The following is a 27,192-nucleotide window of genomic DNA, read 5'->3' as shown; positions in this document are numbered from 1 at the left end:
TTTCACCTGCGCATTTTATAAAATGGATAGATTCGAGAATGACTTTGCTGTTTGACGCGATGTTGCGAAGCCTCTCCGAAAGCTGATAAGTATACTAGACAAAAAGTAATATACTGCTGATGTCGCAAGAAATGTATTTCAACGGCAACAACTGGCAGCGTTCAAACTGGGCGAAGTAATTTGAAGTAACAAATAAAAATAATCTTCACAATATGACGTCCTGTTACTTCCCAGAGAATCAAATGCCAAATATGCCTGTGAAATTTTAATCGAAAATATCAGGTACAGGACTCGCGTGTCGCGGGTGTATTTTTATATTATCCATAAAAAAATTAAAAAAATGCGAACAATCCTACACGCATATGCCTTTGCTTTGGATGTATGTACACTCATACATGCCTAGCCGTATAGCATTATTCTCTCCTCTTTTTTTTTTCTCCCCCTTCGTAACTACCCCAAGATCATCGGCATGCTGCTGCGAGGTGGGGCGTCGGGTGGGGAGGGAGGGGGGCGATAGGCTGATTTAAAAAAATGAGTCGGATAGGTGGCGTACGGACAGTACGTATTTCAGAACTTCTGGAACACACGGGTTTTCGTGCGGTAAAGCCGAAGCGACGGCGTAAGCAGCCGAGTATTCACGATCGACCAACGAGCTAGCAGCTAGCGGTGATGCTGCTTCGAACGAACCGCGCCACGATCAACGCACCGCCCTCGTACGAACAGGGACGACAGGACTGGAACCGTGTCCATCGGTGAACGACTTGATTTCGTCTAGCGACTAGTGCCGGTTTCACCAGTTTTTGGCGTTATTTTTCGCCATATTCGTTGATGCTGGATTGTGTAAATCGTCGTGTTATTCGTATGGTGCGGATGAACGGGGAATTTTTTGAAAGCGGACTTACATAAGTGAATTAACGGAGCATTAAGTATGTCTACTACCGTGCAGTTCAACGTGGTGGTGGGCATCGGGGCGACGGTAGAGTTGCTGAATTGCAGGCTCGTCGTTGAACTCCTTGCATTAATATCAAAATCTAGATGAGGTACAAATCATATTCGAAAGGATAAGGGAATATTCATAACAATGTTTCACCTTAAATTTATTATTTTAATGGACGTGATCGTCGGTGGTGGGCGTTGTTGTAGTAGGCGCTCCTGTTATTGGAACAACTTGTGTTTATAATGTGTGTTACACTACGAGGATACCGGCGACTACGGTGATATATTATTCCTTATCCTTATGTGTCGTGTGTGGATCAAACTGTTTACACCGCATTTCAATTGGATTTAGTGCTGTGCGCGAATCTTTCTTAATCGAGAAATATTAAACCCTGTTTTCCCATATCCCCCGTTCTACGTCGGCACATTTTTCCGGCATATGATGGTGGTAAAATACTTAACGTAGTGTGCAAAGAGAGTTTAGTGACGGGAAAAGGATGTGTCGACTTGGTTCTTCGGATAATATTTTATTCAGGATTGGATATTTACCGCAACCACCGGGTCGTCGTCGTCTGCCGTCGCTGTTTCGTGCCGCTGATTAATTACGGTATGTTGGTAGGAATAGGCGGACGGGGAAAAAAACGGGGGGCAAAAGTGAGTAGGAAATTGACGAAGAAAAGGGCGAGAGAAAATTAATATCCATGTATACATGTGCATACATATACGCACATATTAACGATAAGCCACGTTCATTCGATGTGTCAAAAACTCTCTTCAGAGAATATCGAGGAACGGGACACCATTTTTAATTCGTCAGCAACTTGTTTTGCACAGGAAATTCATTGCAGTTTTTTTACTATTTATACACCATCAGATTTACCAAGAGTATTTATTACATCGCAGTTGACTAACAATTTCGTATTAGACAATACGACGAAGTATGTTCTATCAAATAATACAGTGTTCTCGTTGCTCAAATGATATACGAATCGTCGTAGTCTTACTTGTTTTGTACGTGTGACGCGACACGACGGTACATGTATTGAGAAATTTTACTGTGCTTTTGAATTGTACACATTAAGTTATATGTACCCGTGTCATTTTTATATTACATTTTTGTTTTTTATTTTCTCTACTAGGTTTTTACTACCTTACGCGAATGGAAAACTATTTTCACTTTTCCGCTGCGGAAGCGGCACCGCGAATCGCATTGTATTTCACAGAAATACTCAAATTTTTACCAAGTACGCATATTAATTTAAACATTTAATACCCCACAACGATCTATCACGTTTTATTATAGTTTTTATAAAATTAGTGTGAGTTGATACTACACATATGTCTGCTAAATATATTTTTGTTTCGCTTCTTAAGTCAGATAGACGTTTAAAAATTGCGTTATACTGTCATATCATTTTATTGAACCAGCGTTTTTCAGGGAAAAAGAAAACAGATTTCAATCTTTCATTTGAAACTATGAATAACACCCTGAACAGCATAGAGAACACAACAAATTCCGGTTACTGAATGGTGGTAAACAAAAAAAATTGTGCCATAACAGAATTGGCATTTTCTTCTTCCCTGTATCTTTTTGTATCTACTATATGAGCAGGATCAATGTGTGTTGCAAGAAATGCTGTCCAGAATTGTATAAATTCTTATTCGTAAATTAAATTGATACCAAGAATACCTTGTTGATTAAAAATTTCCTGCAAACGTATGTCACAAAAATATAATTTAGTCCACCTGGTCGTGGCCAATGTAAATTCAAATCAAGACAGGCAAAGAATTGGTTAAGTATCTTGATAAAAATTAAAAATTATATTCAATGTTTATGTATAAAATTATAAACCAATTTAATGATATGGTGTACAATATCTTGTCAATTCATTCGTTTAAATCCTTTTCTGCCAGAATATACCATTAACTTTTATTTCCACTGATGATTATTGCGCTCAAGATTTTCTTATGAATAGTTTATATTTTATGTCAAACACATTGAGTTCTGGTGTATTGTTAAACACCTGTTGAGTATCTTGGGAGATCACAGCAGACTTTTTTACATGAACATACTTCATTCATAATCCTCTCTCTAGAAAAATAGTATCAGCTTTTCCTCAATCAGATCAAATTCTGGCTGTAGGAAATCGTTGTAATTTCCTTCCATTCCGAATTTTATCATACATCAGCAAAATATTCATTTCAAAATGAATGTACAAACTAGAATAGAGTAGACACAAAGAAGATCAAAATCAGTCAAATATAAAGATGTCGTTTTAGATATGAATAATTTGAACAATAATACTACAAAGATATATTGATTTATCAAATGTCAAAGAGTTTGCTTTATACTCTATTCATTTACTTCATCACAAGTGCATATGCGTATGTTATTGAAGGAAGTCAAATAAGAAAAAAATCTTGGAATAGACACACTAGTTGAATTTTGAAAAAATATTCGAGTTGCTTTAATCTGTTATATAATCTGTTCCTACTTGCTTATAATTTTATTTCATTCATTTATTTTGCAGTTACGTGTGCTTTTGTCATTTAGGTGAACGAATCATTGCAAGCACGTCAAATTAAATCTTATACAAGTGCAAAGCTAGAGATACGTTACTTAAGTTCAGCGCAAGTTTCACGATAAAAATGATTTGATGTATGGAAATATGTTGCTACGGGTTTTGTGTGACGCAATTCAAAATAATACACATTACACGTGTGTACAACAAGACGACATGTGTAGATTCTATCTTTATCAATCGTCACTTCACCAACACGTGTTATTCATTCATAATTACACAGATGTGTGTAGGCATGTTTGTGCATCCAGTATGTTCTCCACTTCTGGTGATAAATTCAGATTCTGATACACAAATAATACATCATAAGATGGCATAATTTATTATTCTCTCTCAGGGCATTATATCATATGTAGATAATCTCCCACAGGCCGATGTTTGTACTAATTAAACCAACAGTAGAATAAGTACGATATAAATAAAGACTTCCGAACGTGAATATCTATTTATACACCATAAATTCTTTTAACGTAATATTGAGACGTTACATACGAGAATAAAGTCAACAACCTAAAGAAGTTCAAATTTAGAAATAATCTCTTCTAGTTGGCAAGCATTCAAAAGAATTTCTCTTTCGGTTCCATTATTGAAGTTCTTTTTATTATTAAACTTGAAAAAGCCATTTCTAGCAGATGTTCACAGAACTATAGCACAGAAATGGGTTTTTTGTCACTAGTAGAATAATTATCAGGTATAGGTGATTAATGCACGTGATTGAAAGAAATGTAAACAGAAAACACGCATTTTTTTATTTAATCAATCCTCTTTTCTTTTATATTATCTAGCAAACTTAACGACTCATTGAACTTACGACATTACACAACAATCCGTATTTATTTTAACATCTATTTTGTTTTGTCACTAGTATCATCCTGTTTTAAATGAATATACAATCAATTCAACGTACAAATTCCTACATTGTGTCATCCTACAATGGCCATTCTAGCAGAGGGGTTTGCATTTATATGTGAAATGAGAATTCCAAGCCATGGTTTTCTTACGCTTCCGTCCATCTATGGACCTGTAGTACCAATACATCACTTTGACCAAGGAGCTAGTTTTTATCAAGGACTTGTGTAATTGTCGTAAAAACAACTCACTCAAGTTGTAGCGAGTGTGCGTGTGTACAGGGATTGAAAAATCACAGGCGAAGCTGTGTGTGTGGATAAATGATATAGATACAGTTTTGGCATTGAAAGATACACTGCACATTGTTGTGCGACATATGGCAAGTTACATTTGTGTGCTTTTCAGTCAGAATTAATCAAGATGTTTGGTATCCCTGGTATTTGTTTACTTACATTCGTAGTGTACACAATCGTTAATAGTAGTGGTTCATATAATCAAATATTATTCTTCAAAGCTGGTGTAGTAAAATAAATACATTATTATGCAGTGTCAATATCCAAGTATGTTCATATTTATTTTACTAAGGAGTCAAAGTTATCAGACTCAAGATGCTTAACAAGTCATCAATGATTTTCATTTATAGTTGTTTTTCTATTATCAATAAGGAATATACGAGTTCATTTTGCTGCAAACTTTTCAAATGGTTGTAGTTTTGAAGCAACAAACTCAAATTTTCTGCTTTTAATACAGATTCTACTGCATACCTATTCTCATGTGTAATTATGCTAAAGCAAAATTCAAAATTAAAGACAAACTTTTAGATCTTAGCAGGGTTTTTCCCGAGTTTGTATTCGTATTTTTATTTTTCCATTTTATTCATGGAAATACAAGCAAACTAATTGGGGGGGGGGGGATTAGAAATTTAATTCAACAAATTGAAAGAACAAGAAAAAGACTGCCAAAGAACAAAAGCCGTGGGGATTTGCAAGTTATGTTCCAATCCCAATAGCGAATTTTTTTCATGACAATCTTTGTTGTTCCTCCTTTTTCTGTTTTACTTGAACTTGCTTGTTTTCAATTATTTCTGTTTTACCGGAAACCTATAAGCATATCCATTTTTTGCATTGGTCTCAAGATTTGACTTCAGACCAAAAATACACCATCCATACGTTTCATGAAAACAAATTATAGCTAACAGTGATTTGGCCACCCGTACGTTTACTAGAAAACCCATTTCTTTTGAATCCTAAATCTTCCCAAGTCGTGATTGTTATGATCTCCTAGAACATACCAACGGAACAATGAAATTGAAAATGGTGAAGGTCATGACCAGGTCAATATGGTCTAGCATGCGAGATATGTGCTCGCTTAATCACGCGTCGAGTATCAGGTTTTGCTTCTGTATTTGATGTCACTTAGCTTCGATAAGAATATTAGGACTTGTCATATAATCGCTACTTGTCACTATGAGTTTAACATTTCAATAATCGTATGTCCACCCAATCATTCTGTCTTATAACGAATAACACATAAATATTGCTCGAGATAAGATTTGTCTTGATATGGATTAGATAGCATGCCGATCCTTAGCTCTATAATAAACTGAATGAACCAATGTTCAAGATTTACATTTAGGACTGATTTTTTGTTTTAGGAATTATCTGGTCAAAACAGCAACGATAGTTCAAATGGGCCAGCTCCGGGGACACCGAATTCTCAGGGAATGAGGCCTACCCCATCACCTACAGGGTCCACAGGTTCTCGCTCAATGTCCCCAGCTGTTGGTTAGTAGTTTTTACATCATTTAAATCATTTTTTGAAATGTGTGCAGACATATTCCTAAACATCGTTCAATCTGACAAATATATGTCAAAAAACTTATAATTGTAGGTCAACCAAACGTTCAGATGCCTCCACGTCCATCAAGTAGCCAGTCAGATGGTAGCGGGCCAGCACGCATGAGTCATTCTCCAATGGCAACTCAAGGTTTGTTCGATACCAATTTCAACATTTTTTTTTTTTTGTTCGATACAGCAATTACAAGTAAATTAGTTTTCACATGTTCCGTTTCTTTTATTAATTATCTTCTTAATCTTTAGAACATTTTGAATTATGAACAAATTTAAGCCCAATCTAAAGATTCTACGTATCACTAACCAAGTTAATGCCAAAGAAAATTCAATCTTACCAATTTTACCCATGACAATCATCATCCATATGATATGTGGAGGTTAACTGCCTGCTCATCATCATTTGAATCTCTGATTTATTCAATTTTATTATTCTGCAACACCACAGATGTAACTCCTTGGAATGAAAATAGAAGAGATCTTTATTTTGAACCTACTGTTTGAGCCTGAGTATAAGTTGAAGTTTTTTTTATCGTTGATATTGCCATTAAAATTCATACTTGACTCATACGTGAGAACGATTCGGGACGTGTTTGAAAATTTTCTTTATCTATTGAAAAACCTTAATTTTTAACTCAAATATTCATAAATATGTGTAAAAAGGCAATATTAAAAATTTATAAACTTACTTCAATGATAGTAACTTATCATAAAATTCGACTTATATTTGGTTCCTAAAAAAAAATCCTAGGAAGAAGTCGAAGAAATGAGAGTTGACATATATTCAGAATCGACTTATACTCAGGCTAATACAGTATTTTGGTTCTGTTTTTCTTTTCCTAGTTATTTATTTGTCCTCAGGGCAATGGCTAAATTATACCTCTCAAATAACCTGAAACCATTAAATTTATCTATTCTTTGCAGGAGAAAGTTATCATCTCAAAGACATGATTTACTTGTACAAGAAAAAAAAACAATTCTATTGCATTATTTATTATTTTACGAAAAAAAAATTCGTTTGCAATTGTTTATTCACGCCTTGAGTGATATACTATAAATAATGGAGCTTGTATAAAAAATGTACACCTGTTTATTATTGCATTCAATTGTTTCAGGAGGATACCAACAGCCTTTGGGGCCGTCACCGCACATGCATAGCTACAAAATGAACAACAGCGGCCCTGGTGTTGTCCAACCAGGTCCAGGACCGACCGGCTTAGGTGGAATTGGATCAATGGGAGGAAATATGGCATACTCAACCGGAGGGGCTGCAGGACAGCCTGGCTACCCACAGAATTCTTATCCTCTTGCACGTCCTCATATGCAGTTCGCCCAGGGTTATCCACCACCATCTAATTCCCAGGCACCGCCAAACAATCAGTATCAGCCACCAAGGCCAAATAACATGGCACCACAGTATCCGCCTTATCCGGTAAACTCATAATACTTTTTCTAAAACACTTGAGATCTTTTAGGTATTCGAAATCTGGACGAAATATATTTTAATTTTATATTTATTTAAATAATAAATATATTTACAATTAATATTCTAACATTCGACACTGAGGGAATTTTGGAGTGGCGCCTGAGTGAGCCAATCATATTTTACACTTTTTTCTCTCCTGGGTAATAAAATTGTTTCGTATTTTAGAAAATGATGATGTTTTTAATTGTCCTTATGTCGGTATCACAAAAAGTTTCAACAATTGATGAATACATTATGAATATACTTGGAGCTGATTCTCACTCATTCTGGAGGTTGTGGCACGCTAGTGATATGTCAACCTCATATTTTCCGTATTTTTGCATTCAATTTCCGAACTCTTCTTGGTGACCATCCAAATGCGATCATACATTCTATAATTTCCCAACGTTTGAAGTAGTTTTATCGCTCAAGAGAAGAATATAGCCGGAATCACAATTTACTGACATGATCAGTAAAACTTGACGGTTTGTTCGGCATCCCCTTAACATCAAGATCTGTGAAAAGCCTGTCCATTTGAATATAGTTCAATTTAGGAAAAGAAGAAAATTTTGAAGTTTTATTAAAAGGCCTGATAATAATAATCGAATTCATTTTTCATTAATTAACCATCATTGACTTGCTGAACAGAAAGAACCCTAAGATGATCGATCTTTGACCTGCAACTGCTCAAACTGAATTACTAATCAAAGAATGAACAAACCCAATTCTGTAATCTCTTATTTTTATTCCAGCATAAAATGGGATTTAACAGTGTGCAGACAGGTATGCCACCTAGTCCTGGACCTCCGCAGGTATACGTTACCGGCAATAGTCCTGGCATGGCACCTCCGGGGCCAGGTGGTATGGGTGGTATGGGCAGTATGGGACCACCTGCAAGTTCCATGGGTCCACCACCCCCGTCACCGAATCACATAGGGAATCAGCCCTCGTCTGGACCTCCATCTTCACTTGGGCCACACAGCGGGCCGCATCCTCCCGCAGCAACACCACCTTTGAATCATGAAGGAAGCCCTATGCCTCCACCGAGCACAACTCCCAATTCGCATCCTACTTCTATGCCCACACCGAGCAGCCATAGTTCTACAGATCTCGCTACAGATACTTCTAACGATAGTGGGATTACAACGACTGCGTCCGGTGAGTAAATTCCCCTATCTAATCAATTCTCGAAAATTAATGTGTCAAATCTTAGAGGCCCAGCATTTAGAGATTTAAAACTCCCAATAGAAATGAACAAAAATGTTTCGCAATTTCTGCCTAGTGTCAGTGTGAAATCTCTGGATAAAGCTCACGTCTATATATAGACTTTCTGGCCCTGTAGGGGTTAACAACAGATGAAACAGTGCTGTAAGAGTATTCCTCGGATTGTGGTTAAAATGACATGCATGTTTATGTAATTGGTATATTCTATGATTTAATTCGCTTCCTCAGGAACATCAGCCATTAATGTTACTTCCACGTCAAGTGGTACAGTAACTTCAGTTATAACGACTGGTCCAGATGGTACTTCGTTGGACGAAGGATCGCAGCAATCGACTCTGTCAAATGCTTCAGCGGGTGAGCAGTAAAAAATATTTACCGAATTGATCATTTCTCACCTGACTGCACGAGAAAACCCAAACAAAATGAAATAAAAAGAAGTAATCGGAATAAAACTTCATGCCAAATACATTCTTTCACGGAACATCGTAACACATTTTATTGTAGCCTCTGGAGAAGATCCTGCTCTAACACCAAAGTCTCGCAAAGAATTGATTAGCGGAGGATATCATAGTCATCCTGCTACTCCTCAAAGTACAGTACCATCTCCAGGTGCAGCAAGCATTAATTCAATGCATGAAGAATATCCGGACATGAGCAGTCCAAGCTGGCCACGTACTCCAGCTAGTCCTGTATGTACTTTATACTTGGTCGTTAGTAAATAATATGACCTATTTGATTAGTTATAATATACTTGTGTCTTGTTATAATTTAGATGCAAAATTATTTAAATTTGCAATATTTTTATATTTTACAGGTGTTTAACAGTCATGTGCCTCAAGACCCATACAGATCTAAGGTTATTGTTTTTCAATACAAGTACTAGCTACTCTTACGCTTAATGTCTGAACAGATGCTATCCCATGATTATTCTATGTATTTCATTGATTTCGTGTCCTTAATTGTTTTTAACCATTACATTATTTGCAAAAAATTTTCTCACATATCCGTCTTGCTTTTTTATTTGGATATAATAACAACTATATATTCTCAAGGCAAAGGGGAAAACTAACATATATAGTAAATTGTGTTAAACCACTTTGCTTCAACTGTTATTTTGTAGTGATCATGAAATTAATTGATGAGACACTTATTAGCAATCGATTACCAAATAGAAGAAATCTGCAATAATACCGGTGTTGTACCAGTATCCTTAATATTTAACAGTTAGTCTATTTTTTTTCGCAAAATACGAAATTTTTATGTCAACGACTAAACTAGTCGAACGATGATCAAATCAAAGTTAGTCAGGGTGGACCCTTATGCACATGTTTGATTATGAATTGGCCACCATATGATTTTCAGGTTTTGCAGTGGCTCTCCTTTTCAATTAAAAATACATATTTTTTCACCTTCCTCCCTTATAAGCATTCTAAAATTGAAAATTTCCCTGAAAGCTTTTTATTTCCTTTTTAAACCCATTCCTTGGCATTTTATCATTTTCATGTAACTTTCGTTTTCTCTATTTTGCGGCCCAGCTTTGACGGAATTTTCAATCAATGTAAACTTCACGGGTCCAGCCAGTTTATATAAAACAAAGTCATTGTAATAATAAAAATAATTTGACCGCCGCGCAAGTTGACCCGTGAAGTTTACATTGATTGAAAATTCCGTCAAAGTTTCCTTGGATAGGCTCATTACTTCATAATTATTATTGCAATTAATAAAACTCTTCAATGGCGAAATAATCTTCTCAATTTTAACAGGCACAAATGTTTGTTTCGGTTTTTCACGTTTTCATTCTAAGTGTGATATTACTTATCAGTAAGGTATAAGATAATAATGATACAATATATGAGAACCAGCCAGTTTATATAAAACAAAATCATTGTAATAATAAAAATAATTTTTTTGACGGAATTTTCAATCAATGTAAACTTCACGGGTCAACTTGCGCGGCGGTCAAATTATTATTAATTGCAATAATAATTATGAAGTAATGAGCCTATCCAAGGAAACTTTAATTTAGTCATGTTAAAGTAATTTTTACTTTCGTAAAGGATGCTTTCGTCATGGATTGTTTTCTGTTTTTTTTCCCCATTTTTTTTTTTTTTTTTCCTGTATGTTACTATGCAAAAATGTTAGGACCGTGAAAGCACCCGATTTTAACACAAATAACCCGCTATTTGCACTTAAATTACCTGGTATCCCTGTGAAGCCTGAATTTTGTTTAATACTGGCAAAAACAATACTGCAGATGCTACTATTTCTTTAATTTTATTGCATAATCTCCATTTTCACACTTTTACGCATCCCAGTTATAAAAACCTGTATTGCATTAATTTTATTTTTTTCTACTAAAATTATTATACACACTGAATATATTCCAATAACACACCAGATTGATAACGTTTGGACAGTACGATTTTGTGAAGAAACCGTACAAACTATTCGTTTTTGAGTATCAGTCGAGTCTAACCAATTACAAAGGTGAATTGGTGCACGCAATATGAATGCGGTTCAAAATATATCCCTTATCATATAAATCTTAAATTATTGTCACTTCTGCAGATTTCGAAATTTAAATAATGAATTGTCCCAAACTGTTGAATGTCTTATTTTATCAAATTATTTTACAGTATCTTCCTTACTTACCGGCAATCAAGTTACAGTAAAATAAATAATTCATTTATGGGTCTTGCTAGTCTTGGAATAGGAATAATACATTATTAAGAAATGGATATTAATGACAGAAAACAGTTTGTTAGCAGAAAAAGTTCTGTTATATGTTGTGTTTAGTGGTGGAACAGAGTAGACAGTTAAATGTGACGTTGCACTATTAATCAAGCATGGTTCGTTTGAATTGAAATACAAAATACTTTTCGTCTTCGAGTTATTGTGAATCTTGAACTCAATATTATTTTCAGAAACCGGATAGCTTGGCAAAGCTCTATGAGATGGATGATTCAATGGATCGAAGGACATGGCTAGACAAACTTGTGTCTTTTATGGAGGAAAAACGTACACCTATCACCAGTTGTCCTACTATCTCCAAGAACCCCCTTGATCTATTCAGATTGTACTTCTACGTCAAGGAGAGAGGGGGCTTCATGGAGGTATGCAAGGTGCAGTGTAGTTCCATCTAGCCCTCGGTGTCTTATGTGTGTTTTGTATTTTTATTCTAAAGGGTGTGGTTCACAGAAGGTATAGGCGATTTATCTGTATAATAAGGTAAACATGAAAAGCTAGAGATTCAAGTTATATAGTTGAAAAACTATCGAACAAATTTCAAATTTACGAACAAAGTTTTTCATAGTCATCTGTCGATGCACATCTTTTCCGTATATTTTATTTCATATGTTTATTTATTGTATAGTTAATAGATTTATATCTATTGAACATGATTAACGTCGGTTTGTCGTTAAGTTTTTTTTTTCTTCGTCACTGTTTATGTTACCAAGCATTGCCACAATCAATTCTACCCCTCGTGCATGATGTTTTGTAAAATTTTTTCTTCCTATGTGAAATTACGTATACCGGCTTTTTCATTATTGTATAATATTTGTGTATGTTGCGCTTCACAATTCTTATTTTTTTTCTTGTTTTTTCTTGTTATTGATTTCGTATTTTTTATTTTATCATAATAATTTTCAATTCATTATTGAAGCAAGAGCACCACTTTTGGTGCGTTAAATTCTACAGGTGTAATGCAAAAGAAAATTTATTGTTAAGTATCGCAACTTATTTGATGCATTCTACAAAAAGGTATTTTACGAATTTTAATTACTTTGTTATTATGAACAATAATCGAACAGGCACGTTTTAACACGGAGAATCACACGAAAATTCGAAAGAATGATGCAACAGTCACTTCGTTACTTTTGTACATTCACAATACTATAATCATGAAAAATAATGTTATTTTGATCATTATAATTATGAAAAATTTTCACTTCGACAACGTGAAATTACGTATAATCCTTCATTTCATTCCTTTATATAATGTTCCAACTCAGCAAGTCGAATTTCGTCAGTGTTGAAAATAATAGCTTCATGTGTATTTGGATATATTCTCATTGTTAATAGTATTCTCAAAAGTTGCCATTATTAATGCTTAAACTTTCGATCAGTCACAAAACTATAACTTTTATCTGGAGCTTTTGATATTATTTACATGATTAGCAGATTTAATTATCACATATGTCTTCTGTCACGCCTTGCACAATGTTTTTGATACATTTATTATTGGTCATGCATGACACGCACAATGCTACGCTAATTTCGAGTATGTTTCCATAATCTTAGATGGCGATGCATATTATCATTTGCTCAAGATTGTCCTTGAGTTCCATTGATTTGAAGAGTACAACTTTATTCATCATTCATTTTATGCAATTTAAAGCTTTGCCTCATGTGAACAATAACGTCATTATTATAATATGTAATAGTTATTGTTCATTATCGTTTTGGTCATATTTTACTTACAGCTCTTTATCCATGGTTGCTTTAATTTAGCTTATACACTGTTTAAACCCCTTGTACTACATTTTTTAGAATTAGTTATCATATGATTGCAAGTTTGTACAAAAGTTGAGAACCTGAGAAATTTACTGATCTCATGACTGTCGAAACTGCTTCTGTGAGGCATTGAGTAAAATTTATTTTTAACATGAATTTGCTTTCTCAGCAAGTGGCTTAGAATCTTTAAATTCATTATTTTTATTTAACAATAGTCTGTTATTCTTGCTGTAAACAACTTATTGATATGAATGCAAATGAAATCTTTTAAATATATTCCGAAAAAAAGGTTGAAATAATAGCATTGATGTCGATTCAATAGAACTAAGAGGTACTGAGTAATTGATTGAATTGATTTATCGCCATCTAAGTTTTAAGACATAATACGTCGCGGGACTTGATGTTATTTGTAAGATGATCCCTGTTAATAAATACTTTTAATTCACTGCAAGAAGTTCTAGAGATAATCAAGAAAGATCATGAAATGGTATGTATTATAATAATGCTGAGGAGCTTGTGGAGAAAAAATTTCATGCCAAACTATACATTCTAATCGTAATTTCTATATTCATTTCTATGCATGCTCAATCACTCTAAATGATGAATATTGCATACGAATGCAAAGGTTTCTTTAAGTGTAATTAGTTTGATTAATATTTTGTTACACCAATATGTGAAGACATCATCTATTAGATATGCAGACCAAATAATCATATTTAAACCACATTTTGCAACAGATCTCTGCGTGCTTCCCATGCATTTTTTACAATGTTGAATTACCTTTTCTCTATTAAGAATCCTAAAACTAAAGCATCTATAGACTTGAATTACAGATAAGGACATTTTTCATTACCCACATTTATGCATCTGACAGATAGTAGATTAAATGCGAATTCGCATATTTTGCGCTTCGAGTTCAAACGCAATGTACGACATCAAAATTATTTTATCAGTGAGTGACACTGATTATTATTTTTTTAACGTTTGTCGTTCAGCCAGCGTATTTACGTTAGACCTTGCATCTTTTAGAATCATTTTGAATAGCAATGAAAAATGATCTAGTAATTTTAGATTCTTTCTGTTCGCGCCCTCAGAGAAGACGCTGCATCAAATTTTTCCCAATAGTTATACTTTTTCCGTTGTAATCAGTGAATTATAGGGAATTATGACATATCCTTGTTTTTGGCATAAAATTTTTTCTGGATATATGGTGTGAAGTTTTACAGAACTATTAAATTACACAGAAATGTGCAGGCACAAATGCAACTTCTTCAAATCATTTCTGGCTTGTTACACATGAACAATCATTATCAAAATGAACTTTAATGAGGTCCTTGGTCTATGAAGCAACCTTTTTACGTTCAGTAACTCATCTGAAATTGCTGAAAGTAATTAGCATAATTTTAAGCACATTTTACCGATAGGTCTGTATAAGCTTGGAAGTCTTCACATACATTTTTTCAGCAAATAGCATGAAAATTGTTGATGTTCTTATATCCTTGAACTTTACAACTATGTTATTAAGTTGCATATTGAAACAATTTCCCGTTTTTTTTTAACTAAAAGATGGAAAAACGGTAGAAATCGCAATTATTGCCTTCTCATACCTTCACCTTAATTTTTCATTGTTCGTATATAAAAATGGTATATGCTTCACTAGGTCACGAAAAACAAGACATGGAAGGATATAGCAGGTCTACTAGGCATTGGAGCAAGCAGTAGTGCAGCATATACATTGCGGAAGCACTATACAAAGCATCTTCTTGCTTACGAATGTCATTTTGACCGAGGTGGTGTTGATCCTCAACCGATTATTAACCAAGTCGAAGCTGGATCCAAGAAAAAAGGAACTAAAGGAACAGCTTCTGTACCATCGCCAGGTAAAAAATGTAAAAAAAAATGTGATGTGCATATCTGATCTTATTGCAAAAGATATGTCACGGAACGTGTAAAGAATAAATTCGATGGCACAACGTGCGAATTTCTGGTCACTGTGAGCACAATGTTTTTTTTTCCTATAAACATTACTTAAGTCTTTTACAATTCAACATTAGTTTATTATCAATTGTATTACATCAAACATATATCCAACAGAAAAAAATTCAGAAAAAACTTGGGTTACTGAGAAAGGTTCGTAAGAATGGAAAATGTTTATAATAATTTATATTAATTAAAAAATAGCAATGCAATTCGTACACATGCTTAAGTGTCTCAAAAGGTGCTTACATTTATTAAAATTACAATATAAAGATATAAATTCGGGCGCATACCAAAAAATTCCGAACAAATCAAGACTATCATTTCATAGACTTTATGTGTTGTAAAAGTACAGTAAATCGTATTTGTAACTACAGATTTTCTAATTAGACTGGTAAAAACTATTTTGAACAGCCTGAATTTGATCGATTTAATAACGTTTGAAAATTTCAACAAGTAAGTAACTATTTTGAAATCAGCTACAGGCATAAAAGCTCATCGCTGGGCATGTCATTGAACTTGTAGAAAAATTGATTTGAAAAATGAAATTCTTACAAGTCGTCGATATAATATACATGTATATTATATATGTAGGATCGTCAAACTCCCAGGATTCTTTTCCTGCTGCTGGTTCCAGTAGTACTTCAATGGACGGTTACGGAAACTATCAAAGTGGTTATGCAGGTGGTGCCCCGGGTGGACCTCCATCCGATTACACTCCACCTCCACCTCGGCCACCCAGTCAAAGCAGTGCACCATCGCCGCATCAAGGTTGATAACATTTATTTTCTCTTCAACATCAATTAATATAAATTTCATTTTTCATTTTTTTTTTTTTTTTCAAGTGGTATTTGCCGTTCAGCTCGTATGAAGATTCGCTTATGATTTAATATATTAAAACAAAAAACCACGTTGTATAATATTACTGACTTTTATTAATTTTTATCTCGTGCAATGAATAAGCCTTATTGAAATCGTATTGAGACAAACGTTCTGAACAACCCTGCTGATGTTTATGAAACTTCTCAATACAGTTTTTGTTGCAGGAATGCAACAAGGAAATTATCAAGGACCTGGACCCTACCAGAATTACTCACAGGATCAATATATTAGACCTCAAGGAAATGCAATGGGACAACAGAGTGACTTCAACCAGCCGTATTCCCCAAGATCCCACTACCCTCCGTATGGCGGGCCGGATGCTGAGAGGTTTGTTTTATTTTTTTCTTTCAAATATCGTTTTGTTTTTATGATGTATGATTCTGTAAGATAATTATAAAATACAATGCTTAGAGGGTATAGTGGAGGAAACATGCCACCAAATAGTACAGGAGTACAGGATCTGTACAATAGGTACAGCAGTGGACAGCAGCCAGCTGGCTATTCTACAGGAACACCACCAAGTGGTCGAAATAGCAGCTATCCTCCTGGTCCACAAGGTCATCCACCTAATACGCAGCAACCATCTACTAGCCAACCTTCGCCACCATCTCAGTCACCTGCAGCTTCTAATTATTCGGGATCACAAGAATACTATAGGCCAGAACAGGTACATACGTTACATTTCGATGTCTCAAATTTGGAATAAAACGATAAACTATTTACGAGCAAAGTTTTACTCAAATAAGATGTTAATTTGCTAATGTTAACAATCAGGGAGGATATGCAGGATCTGGAAGTAACCAAATGTATGCTAGTGCGAGTGCAGTGAGCAAAAATATGCCACCCCCTCCACCAGGACCAACACAACCACGGCGACATCCTGATTTTGCCAAAGACCAACAGTATCCACCATATAATCCGCCAAGGCCGGCCTATCCTGGTAAATCTAACGTTTTGTTGATCATGCATTTCGTGATATTAAATAAGAATCATCTCGTCATCAAAGAATAAAACCATTAACTACTCAGAGAAATGATTATGCTTTTCAATTATACTTTTATGAATGATGATCTGATGAACACGTTTCATTCGGTCAAAGACACTGCTTAGACGACAGTTCATTAAAATCTGTGAAACTAATTTGCATCCTAATTTACACGCAAATAATCTTACAGGCTGGCCAGTCAATTCAAATCAGTTTAGCAGTGGTAATAGCAACAATAGGGTTCAATATTCTGCACAAGCAGCACAGCCACCACAACCACCACAGCCTCAAGGGACATCAGGCACATCAGCTTCAAGTAGTGTTGGTGGAATCAGTAGTCCACAGTGGGGAAATCAACAAACCCCGAGGCCTGCAACCCAACTAACTGGGAATACTGTTGCACAACATCCACCACCATCGTGGGATCCCAGATATCCCAATCAACCATCCCCTCTTTATCCACCTCCTAGTACTCATCAGGTTAAGATATTTCACATTTCAGTTGAATCAATTTTTAAATGTCTTCAATACAAGTTTTCTCTAAGATTTAATTTTCTTCCTCTGATATCAAATTATGAATTTTTTTTTGTTCTAATTCGGGATGTTACAATGTAGAACAAAATCTTTATAACATTTTCTTATTGGTTTCATTTGCAGAGTCAACTAGGAATAAGCCCTATGATAAACCAGCAACCGGCACCAAAAAGGGAGATGACATTTCCTAGCGACAGTGTAGAAGCTGTCACACCATTATTGTACAAAAGGCGTAAACTAACGCGAGCTGAAGTTGCCCCTGTCGAGGCGTGGCGAATTATGATGGCACTGAGGTCCGGCTTATTGGCTGAAAGCTGTTGGGCGCTAGATGTCCTAAATATTTTACTTTTCGACGATTCTTCGGTAAGTGTTTTCACTTGAAGTTATCCATGCATGATTTTATTCAAGTAGACTAGCTGGTAGCAAAACATGAAATCTTTGTGAAACTAGTTTGTTGAAAGTTATACTTTACCACCAATTAATTTGATGGAAACTTTAACTTGCATATATTTAAAGTGGACAAGTGGAACATTTTTGACAAACATATGGGATCACTTATGCTTTTAGGTTAGTTACTTTGGGTTGGCACATCTCCCAGGATTACTGGATGTATTGTTGGAGCATTTTTCTCGTTCCCTGTCCGATATGTTTGAATCTCCAATGGGTGAGGAAGAACAACAATGGTGTCGTACATCAGAGGGGGCCGAAGTTGATCTAGGTGCAGTGTCACGACCTGTCGACGCTGAAGACCGTATCATACTTTTGTCTGGTTCCAATTACACATTTTTGTCAAGGCGAGGGCGTCCAGTGAAAATGATACCTCGAGACGACGATTTATTTGTTTTGGACTCACGCCGACCTTGGGATCATTATCCAGATTGTGAAGCCGATACGGAACCTTGGCAAGTTGACGCCAATACAACCAAATACATCGTTACATGCTTTCAATCTGAATTGGACAGTGTTCCTTTTGCGAGACAGTTGAGGGACGAAAAACCACCGCTTCTTGAAAAAGAGGTTGAAAGTATTGATGTTAAAATAGAAGAATCCAAAATAGACAGCATGTTAGAAAATGTAGAAACATTTAAAAAATCTCATGACTGTAATGACAAGCCCACAACTCCTATTAGTGAACGTAAACAGTTTGATAAAAAGAAGAAAATTAAAACTCTTAGCGATGTTTTATCCAGAATTAAGAAAGAACCGGTCGAGATGAACGATCTCACTAGAGAATTGTTTGAAAAAAAGAATGACGGAACACGAAAGGATTCGGAAAATGAATCCAAAGCCAATAACAATATTGGTGAAAGTTTATCCGAATTATCGAGAGCATCTGCCGACGACAACGTACTTCCCAATCAAAATGGCCTGAGCGATAGCTTGAGCAATTTGGATTCGGAAAAATTGACCCAAGAGGAAGAGGAGTCTCTGAGTACAAAAGACGAGCAAAAGTTAAATATTAAAGATCCAGCTGGTACACTAAAAAGAAGGCGAATAAGTGATTATGAGGATGAAAGTTATTCTCGAGATGAAGCCAGCCTGTACCTTGTTACCGAGAGTCAAGATGGGTTAGCACGACGATGTGTTTGTTTGTCTACAATTTTGAGAAACCTGACGTTCGTACCTGGCAACGAAATTGAATTTGCAAAGAATGTTACTTTTCTTAGCATACTTGGTAAGCTTCTACTCCTACACCACGAGCATCCAGTTAGAGCACAAAAAACGAGAAACTACGATCGAGAAGAGGATGCCGACTTTGCGGATTCCTGCAGCAGTTTACAAGGAGAAAATGAATGGTGGTGGGATTTTCTCCATCACATTAGAGAAAATGTACTAGTTATGGCAGCTAATATCTCAGGCCATATGGATCTCAGTCAGCATCCAGAAGAAATATCACGACCAGTACTAGATGGTTTGTTACATTGGGCCGTGTGTCCGGCAGCCCACGGACAAGATCCGTTTCCAACTGTAGGGCCGACATCGTCGCTTTCCCCACAAAGGTTGGCTTTGGAAGCGCTTTGTAAGCTATGTGTTACCGAGAGCAATGTGGACCTAGTTGTAGCTACTCCGCCGTACTCGAGATTGCAGCGGCTCTGCTCAGTTCTCACTAGGTTACTCTGCCGTAGTGAAGAACAAGTACTCAGAGAATTCGGAGTAAATTTATTACACTTTTTGTCGGCGGCAGACAGTGGTGTGGCACGAACAGTGGCGATGCAAACGCCGTGCATTGCTTTGTTGGTCGCATTTATCGAGCAAGCGGAAACAAGCGCGCTGGGTGTCGCAAATCAGCATGGGTTAGCAGCTTTAAGAGACAATCCCGAGTCTATGGGAACTAGTTTGGACATGCTAAGGCGAGCGGCAGGAACTTTGTTGAATCTAGCAAGGCACCCAGATAATAGAACACTGCTCTTGCAGCACGAATCACGACTTCTCGCGTTAGTCATGAGCCAGATTCTGGATCAACAAGTCGCAGCTATAGTGGCTCGTGTATTATTCCAGTGTTCAAGGGGGACGTAACTCTTCAATCTTTCTTATATGTGGAAATGTACTTTAAATGCAACGTGCGGAGACTGAAAAATGCTACACAGCATGATAGTAGTTTTATATAAAGCTAAATATTGATGTTAGCGTTGGTATACTGATACTGGTATACCTTCCGTTGTGAATTGGATAACATTAATAATGTAAGATATTCTGTGGTTAAAACGTGAACAACTGCATAATATATAAACATTTCAATCGCAATGTAAACAATATCGAAATGTGGGTGATTATAAATATAATGCAAATTTTTATATTTGCATATTTGTGCTGTAATTAGCAAGTAATGATATTTTGTAGATAACACTTCCATTGAATCTTATTTAATTTGCACTCTACATAGTGCAAATAAAGTGGCTTTGACCCACAAGAGTCTCGACTTTATATTAGAAACTGGTGAAACATTGCTGCTAGTACAGTCTGATGAACTGTTAGAACTAAGCAAAATCACACTTAATAAAAATTAATTTTTCACATTTTGGTTGTTTGAAGTAAACTGTGTCCAAATTATTATAAAACATATTTGTGAGATGATGTGTGAATGGGTGTCTATAGATTGATTTAGACTAATATTGTGACAATGCGAATGGAGCGATTCCGAAATACAATTGAGAATATACATTACGATGCGCTGATGATACCACTGGTCAATATATTACTTGACTCTCCCAGTTACCTCTCCAATATCCTTCGTATATAAACTACAGAAATACATAGCCATAAACTATAGTGCATCTTATGCGAAAATGAAGGAAATAACAAGTATCGATCTATTTTATAATGATGATTAGTGATACCGGAGATAATTTAGAGGAAAGTATGTTTGTGAATTTTTTGATTGTAACGAACAGTGAAATTCCATAAATTGCAATTAATTTAAATAAAAGTTATATCAAATTTACGCGTTATGTGACGTAAAATGCTACAACCATATGAGAACATTGCTATTATTAATACTCAACGTCGATAGTTTATTTTTATTTTTTATTTTGTACATAATTTTGTATTTCATTATATCTCTTGATGACATCACAATTGCTCTAGTTTTATTTTCGAATATTCAACAAATTTAGGAACAAATTGATCCGACTTACTCAATTGTAATAGATTACCTTCTTTATACTTTAACGAATGGGCTTTTATTTTAATAACACATAAGCATTACGATGTATAGGCATGTGGGAACTGTGCGAATATATTTTTAAAGTTGAATGTTTTCATAACAGTTCTTATGTTTCACAGTTTCTTGTCATTTACGAGCATAACATTAAAACAAAAGAATTATTGCAACATGCGACTCTCTTGTCCTACCATTTTCTGTATAGCAGAAACATTGTTTCGGAGCACTTGCCACATGTGTAAAAAAAGAGCTTGTATCGAATTTAGCAAATTTTCCTTGAAAAATATAATTTAAAATAATGTATATCAAGTAAATTTATTCTGCCAATACCAGCTTATTTCTCTTACTCTTCTTTTTCTGTCTGCAAGTACATAGTGCATAGTTATCTTTATCTTGTAACAAATTTTTGCCATTTGAAAATTCATGCCGTTCTCAACGGGTACAATTGTGCTGTTACTTTTTTAAAAAGTCTGCTTATGAATGCAATTCAACATTTATTGTTCCTAACTACGTACCTTAATTATGAATTGTTGAATATTACAGAATCTGTCTTCTCTTTGATCAACTTGAGAATGTTGTCTAGATTCTGTAACTCTTGGAACTTCACATTAATATATCCAATTCAAATGGAATGTGCCGAGCAATCGAAATTGAGTACACAATAAGATGTATTGCACTGGTGATTGTGAAAGGTGTTTAAGCTTTACTGATCTAAATATTTTACCATCTTGCATTACTATTCGATTGCAGACACTGATTCATCGTGATAGATGAAAACATTCATAATAACGTGAAAGTTGATCAGGGCTGTAAGAGACCTTTGACTTACGTTTAATATCACCAACGTTACCAGATTTAAAAGTAAATGTCGACTGAAAAATTTCTTTGTTTAAAAAATTCATATCTAATTCATTTAATTTCTATTTTCGGTATGCTATGATAAATTTATCCTATTGTTGCATTTTATCTCATTGTAGTTACTCAGGTAATACAAATAATTCATACTTCAGTAGTGGCACAGATAAATACCGTTCATTTAGTGTACAGTCTAGTAATTTCAGTATATTTCAAAATATGTTAATCCTAGTCTTGTACGGTGTTACAAAAGACCGTGCGGTGTTAATAAGTACTGCTGAAACCATCACTGGTATTTTTATTTTACAAGAATACGACACATATATTTAATGTCTGTTGTTTTTTTTACAAAAACATTCCAATCTTAGTATTGCTACTGCCGATGGAAAATGGTTTTACATTCGTCTTGCCGTCTCCGTTGACTGACGACAGTCAACCCCATCTCCTAATGGCTTAAAGTGCATGATAATTTGTAAAAAACTCAGTCGATGTGACTCGATTAAGGTATTTGCGTCAGAATTGTTATTATAGCAGTACAGCAACGAGCACAATTGTATCAATAGATCGATAACGACAATAGCGCGCGCGCCTGCACAATCCGTGTTGACAACGGGAATCGGAAAACCGGGCGTTTAATTACTCTTGATTCAACCACTGCGGCGAAAAAACCTCTGAGATGACCGCCGAAGCAACGCTTTTAAATACGAACGGTGACGAGGGAAAACGCGTAGAATTAGCAAGGGAAGGATTTCGCGGGGAAATGGAAGGCCAATTAACGTGAACCGGGTTACTGAGGATTTTCTCATCGTCGACCGTCACGAGGCTCCCTACCTTGTAGGGCGACTCCCGGACGGTTAAAAAACAGCCTAAACATACCGATCATTTAGATTTCGAACAGGTTTCGCAAAAGAATGGTGAACAAATGGGAGGGAATCTATTGAAGAAATCTATCGAAGAGCACTGATCTCTACTATATGTATACAGAGATCAGTGTTGGATAATCAAACCCGAAACAGCAAGAGATCGTGAATGGGTTTGAACAACTCATTGTCAGTTAACAAGATTAAATATGGTTTACATGCCTAGCCCTTACACTTCTGTGTAAAGTAGTCTCGAAAGGTTAGGCTCAGAATGTACGAGACGGGCTACATATTGAAAAAAACAGGACAACTTATTATTGAGCAATCGAGAGACGAAATAATGATACAGCAAAAATGCGTTTTCATAATTAGTTATTCTTACGCATACACTTGCAAAGCATTCGGGAAAACGATGCCATTATTTACATTCTGCCTTTTCATTACATGAGATACCTGGCGGAGAGCCAGGGTACTTTGGTAAAATAATCAGAGAGCTTTACACGGGGATTATAGGGTAGTGGGATTACTTCTTAATTCTTACATCGTGATTTTTACACTTCCTGTGATTTCTCTACATGTGGCGTGACGTACGCTGCAACATTGTTGTAGCACGAAGAAAGCACAAAAGCGCAGTCGACGCTTATGTATAATTTATGGACTTCAGGTTTACCATAACCTATATTTTTAAATATCTAATCGATAATAGTGGCTACTACTACATATTGCTACAATGATACGGTGAAGCGAGATTGAATTCATTTATTGCGTAATTAAAACCCTAAAACAGGTAGCTAACAATATCAATCATTTTGACTGAACTACATAATGCACATAAATTTTTGTAATTTTTTAAACAAAGTTATCATTCTTACAAGTTACATGATTGACGTACTTGAATATTTTTTTGTATAATTTGCTATGTGAACATATACATGTATTTATTTTGATGCAGAGAAATGGGTGAACGCAAAGGAACTAATCACTACTACCCCCCCGACTATGATCCTAAGGTCGGGGGTCTCAACAAATTCCTTGGTACACATGCGTTACGAGAACGAGCTCGTAAATTACACATGGGTATCTTGATTATTCGATTTGAAATGCCCTATAACATCTGGTGCGAGGGCTGTGGAAATCACATTGGCATGGGTGTTCGATACAATGCTGAGAAAAAGAAAGTTGGGATGTACTACAGCACTCCCCTGTATCAGTTTCGAATGAAATGTCATCTTTGTGATAATCATTTTGAAATAAAAACCGACCCAGGAGTATGTAAAATGTTTTTAATTTTAGCAATTTCATTGTCTTTCATTGTCAATTTAAAGTATAGCCTCAAGAACTCACTTATAATTGTGCATTATTTTTAAATAATCTAGAATCTAGATTATGTCATAGTCAGTGGAGCTCGGAGACAAGAAAATCGCTGGGATCCAATAGCAAATGAACAGACTGTGCCAGAAACTAAAGAAGTCTCGCACAGATTATATGACGATGCTATGTTCAAAGTAGAACATCAAACAGAAGATGTCAAAACCTCTAAGAACCGTGACCCAGCTCTTGCCAAACTGATCCAAATGAAAAAACCAACTTGGGAAGATGATTACAGTTCTAACTGCATACTTAGAGCTAAATTAAGAGTAAGTTGCAATACTGAGAAGTAAATATAAACTTGATTCAAGTTTAGTCCTACGTATTATGTTAAGCTATATCACACAACTCTCCACTTGATTGAATTATGTTTTAGGCAACGAAAAAAGAACTTCTAAATACACAAGTGTTGGATAAAAAGCTCTTGGACAAATCTAGCTTAAATATTAAATTGGTAACAGAGCATGAAGATGACATAAAACTAGCACGTGCTATTACGTCTGGTAGTAGTATCACTAGTAGTAGTGCTAGCAGTTCTAGACGAGGTATGTTGTTCACAAATCATTATAAGAGATCTTCATGTAAAGCCCTTTTTCACATAGCTCAGTATTGGCATAAGTAGTTTCAAGTTGTATCCTAAAGTTACAAGGCTGTTCCTAACTAATTTTTATTTTTCTAGTTTCAACTAATCCCATAAAATCACTACCAAAAAAATTAAGACTCAAAAAAAAGGTTGAGATACCAAATCATTCAAAGACAAAGCTATCGCGTGAATCAATAGGAATTGAAGTGAAACGTATGAAACAAAAACAAGACCAACAACTATTTGGTAACGAATCTTCTTCAGAGTCTGATAGAAAGTCTACATCTACTCGTCAACAAAACCTGCCCTTAGTCCATTATGATTTCTCAAGTTCAGATAGTGGATCGGAACGTTCATGAATATATTTGATGGTGAATAATAACATGAACAGAGCTTGCTTTAGAAATGAATTACCTTATGACCAAAAGTACTTGACACAATCTGCAAATCGCAAATAATTCAATTATGTAGTTCTTTGCAATAAGTGAAGATATATTTTATTTCACTCTGACAATTTCCCGTCAGTAATTTATTCATGATCTAACGAAACTGCTTCTAAGAAGGATTTGTCGAAATAATTAAATATCTATGGGACAATAGGTATAAAGATCTTACTCAAGCGACCATGTATTAACTATGTAAAATAAACTGTAAATATATATATATACGTATGTACATAGGTATTATATTTGTATGCAACATATTTATACATCATACATAGTATTAAAGTTCAAAACCAGAATTTGGATGTTCGGATGTTCAGAAAGTGACGTCACCGAAATTTTTTTCTCTGACGTCATCGATCTATAGTAATCGTCGACGACGAAAATCAGCTAACCGAATTCATCATTCTGAAAACAACCGCGCAGTAGAGCGGGCGGATGAGAATCGGGCTCCGCAAATTTCGAGTACCGGGTTCTCCACCTCCTGGATCCTGCGCTCCGGGACCGCTTCCTGGTGCAACTCGAGTTCCGGAACAAGCGCTCCGTAGTTTCTACGCTCCAGGTCCGCTACCTGGTGGAACTCGACTTCCCAGACAAGCGCTCCGTAGTTTCTGCGCTCCAGGTCCGCTACCTGGTGAAACTCTACTTCAGGAACAAGCACTCAATAGGACTGGCGACCCAGGTCCTTGACCTGGTGACTTTTGACCTTCAGGACTAATTTTCTGTAGTTATGGCTGTCCAGGTCCTCCACCTGGTGGATCTCGACCTCCAGGACTCGCGCTCCGTAGTTTCTGCGCTCAAAGTCCTCTACCTGGAGAAACTGGACTTCAGAGACAAGCACTCCGTAGTTCTGGCTGTCCAGGTCCTTGACCTGTTGACTTTTGACCGTTACGAGTAATTTTCTATGGTGCCTGCGCTCCAGGTTCGCTACCTAGTGAATTTCGACCTCCAGGACCAGTGCTTCGTAGTTCCTGCACTGTGCAGTGAGCAGTGAGGGCCTGAGGTATCTCATTAATCTCGTATCATCTGGTAAAACACTAACAACGAGTAAGCGAGCGCACAAGAACAAAAACCAGCTGCACTAGGCATCCGACCCCGAGCGAGCTTTAACGAGCGAGGGTTTTACAGCTTATTATTATTTGTACGCAACATATTTATAAATAATATAATTAATGTGATTTCAATGTCTCGCTTCTTTAGTCTAGAATAGAACAGTGAAATATATATATATACTGAATGCGAGCCAGCAACGCAGAAAAACCGGGGATGTGCTGTTATGCGTTCTTTTGTACATATAATCTGTCATTTGTTCAAATCTTGACAATTTTTTATTGCTACTCGCGTCACGTCGTGCTTACCATTTTTAGCAATTTTTTTCGTATTCTGAGGGGGTGCCTTGCTCGATTTCGACGTTGACGTATATACCTCTAAATATCGAAGTCCACGCATCTCAAATGTAAACAAGGGTTTCAACAGCCCCATTCTATACGCCATTCTAAACAAAGATTTCTACAATGCATGGAATTTCTTTATTTCTGCATCGAATGAAAATGAATTGGTGTGTGTCTGTTCAAAAACGCATATAGGTAGAACGGGCTGTGAGCCCTTTTTTGCATTGACATA

The 27,192-nt window shown here is 35.8% G+C and overlaps 2 protein-coding genes and 1 long non-coding RNA gene across 8 annotated transcripts in view; 2 read left to right on the top strand and 1 right to left on the bottom strand.

Annotated features, from left to right (window-relative positions):
• Positions 1-20,980, top strand: part of osa (trithorax group protein osa) — a 30,261-nt gene extending 9,281 nt beyond the window's left edge. Inside the window, exons 1-18 of one of the 6 annotated variants that reach the window (XM_046621173.2) lie at positions 674-1,543; positions 6,022-6,151; positions 6,258-6,353; positions 7,333-7,649; positions 8,435-8,840; positions 9,135-9,260; positions 9,411-9,595; positions 9,721-9,762; positions 11,831-12,028; positions 15,082-15,301; positions 15,516-15,551; positions 15,993-16,169; positions 16,433-16,607; positions 16,692-16,947; positions 17,055-17,220; positions 17,456-17,745; positions 17,923-18,162; positions 18,367-20,980. In XM_046621173.2, the coding sequence (XP_046477129.1) occupies positions 6,091-6,151; positions 6,258-6,353; positions 7,333-7,649; positions 8,435-8,840; positions 9,135-9,260; positions 9,411-9,595; positions 9,721-9,762; positions 11,831-12,028; positions 15,082-15,301; positions 15,516-15,551; positions 15,993-16,169; positions 16,433-16,607; positions 16,692-16,947; positions 17,055-17,220; positions 17,456-17,745; positions 17,923-18,162; positions 18,367-20,316 (4,941 nt within the window). In that variant the 5' untranslated portion in view covers positions 674-1,543; positions 6,022-6,090 and the 3' untranslated portion in view covers positions 20,317-20,980. Of the gene's footprint in view, positions 1-673; positions 1,544-6,021; positions 6,152-6,257; positions 6,354-7,332; positions 7,650-8,434; positions 8,841-9,134; positions 9,261-9,410; positions 9,596-9,720; positions 9,763-11,830; positions 12,029-15,081; positions 15,302-15,515; positions 15,552-15,992; positions 16,170-16,432; positions 16,608-16,691; positions 16,948-17,054; positions 17,221-17,455; positions 17,746-17,922; positions 18,163-18,366 lie in introns of those variants that run through there. The other 5 variants (XM_046621172.2, XM_046621166.2, XM_046621165.2 and 2 more) reach the window with 5 other exon arrangements.
• Positions 20,981-23,623: 2,643 nt separating this feature from the next.
• On the top strand, positions 23,624-25,801 carry LOC124216567 (coiled-coil domain-containing protein 130 homolog). The gene is made up of 5 exons (XM_046621206.2): positions 23,624-23,962; positions 24,128-24,443; positions 24,552-24,812; positions 24,920-25,088; positions 25,223-25,801. The coding sequence occupies exons 2-5, from the start codon at positions 24,132-24,134 to the stop codon at positions 25,483-25,485; spliced, it is 1,005 nt and encodes a 334-aa protein (XP_046477162.1). The 5' UTR covers positions 23,624-23,962; positions 24,128-24,131; the 3' UTR covers positions 25,486-25,801.
• LOC138190942 (uncharacterized) lies at positions 23,872-27,175 on the bottom strand. Its single transcript, XR_011177069.1, has 2 exons — positions 26,276-27,175; positions 23,872-26,200 (listed from the first exon to the last, which is right to left on the bottom strand). It is a non-coding gene; the product is annotated as an uncharacterized lncRNA (long non-coding RNA).
• Positions 27,176-27,192: the final 17 nt, after the last annotated feature.

This window comes from Neodiprion pinetum, chromosome 4, assembly GCF_021155775.2.
Source record: "Neodiprion pinetum isolate iyNeoPine1 chromosome 4, iyNeoPine1.2, whole genome shotgun sequence".
NCBI lineage: Eukaryota > Metazoa > Arthropoda > Insecta > Hymenoptera > Diprionidae > Neodiprion > Neodiprion pinetum.
This window is presented reverse-complemented; position numbering and strand designations above follow the sequence as displayed.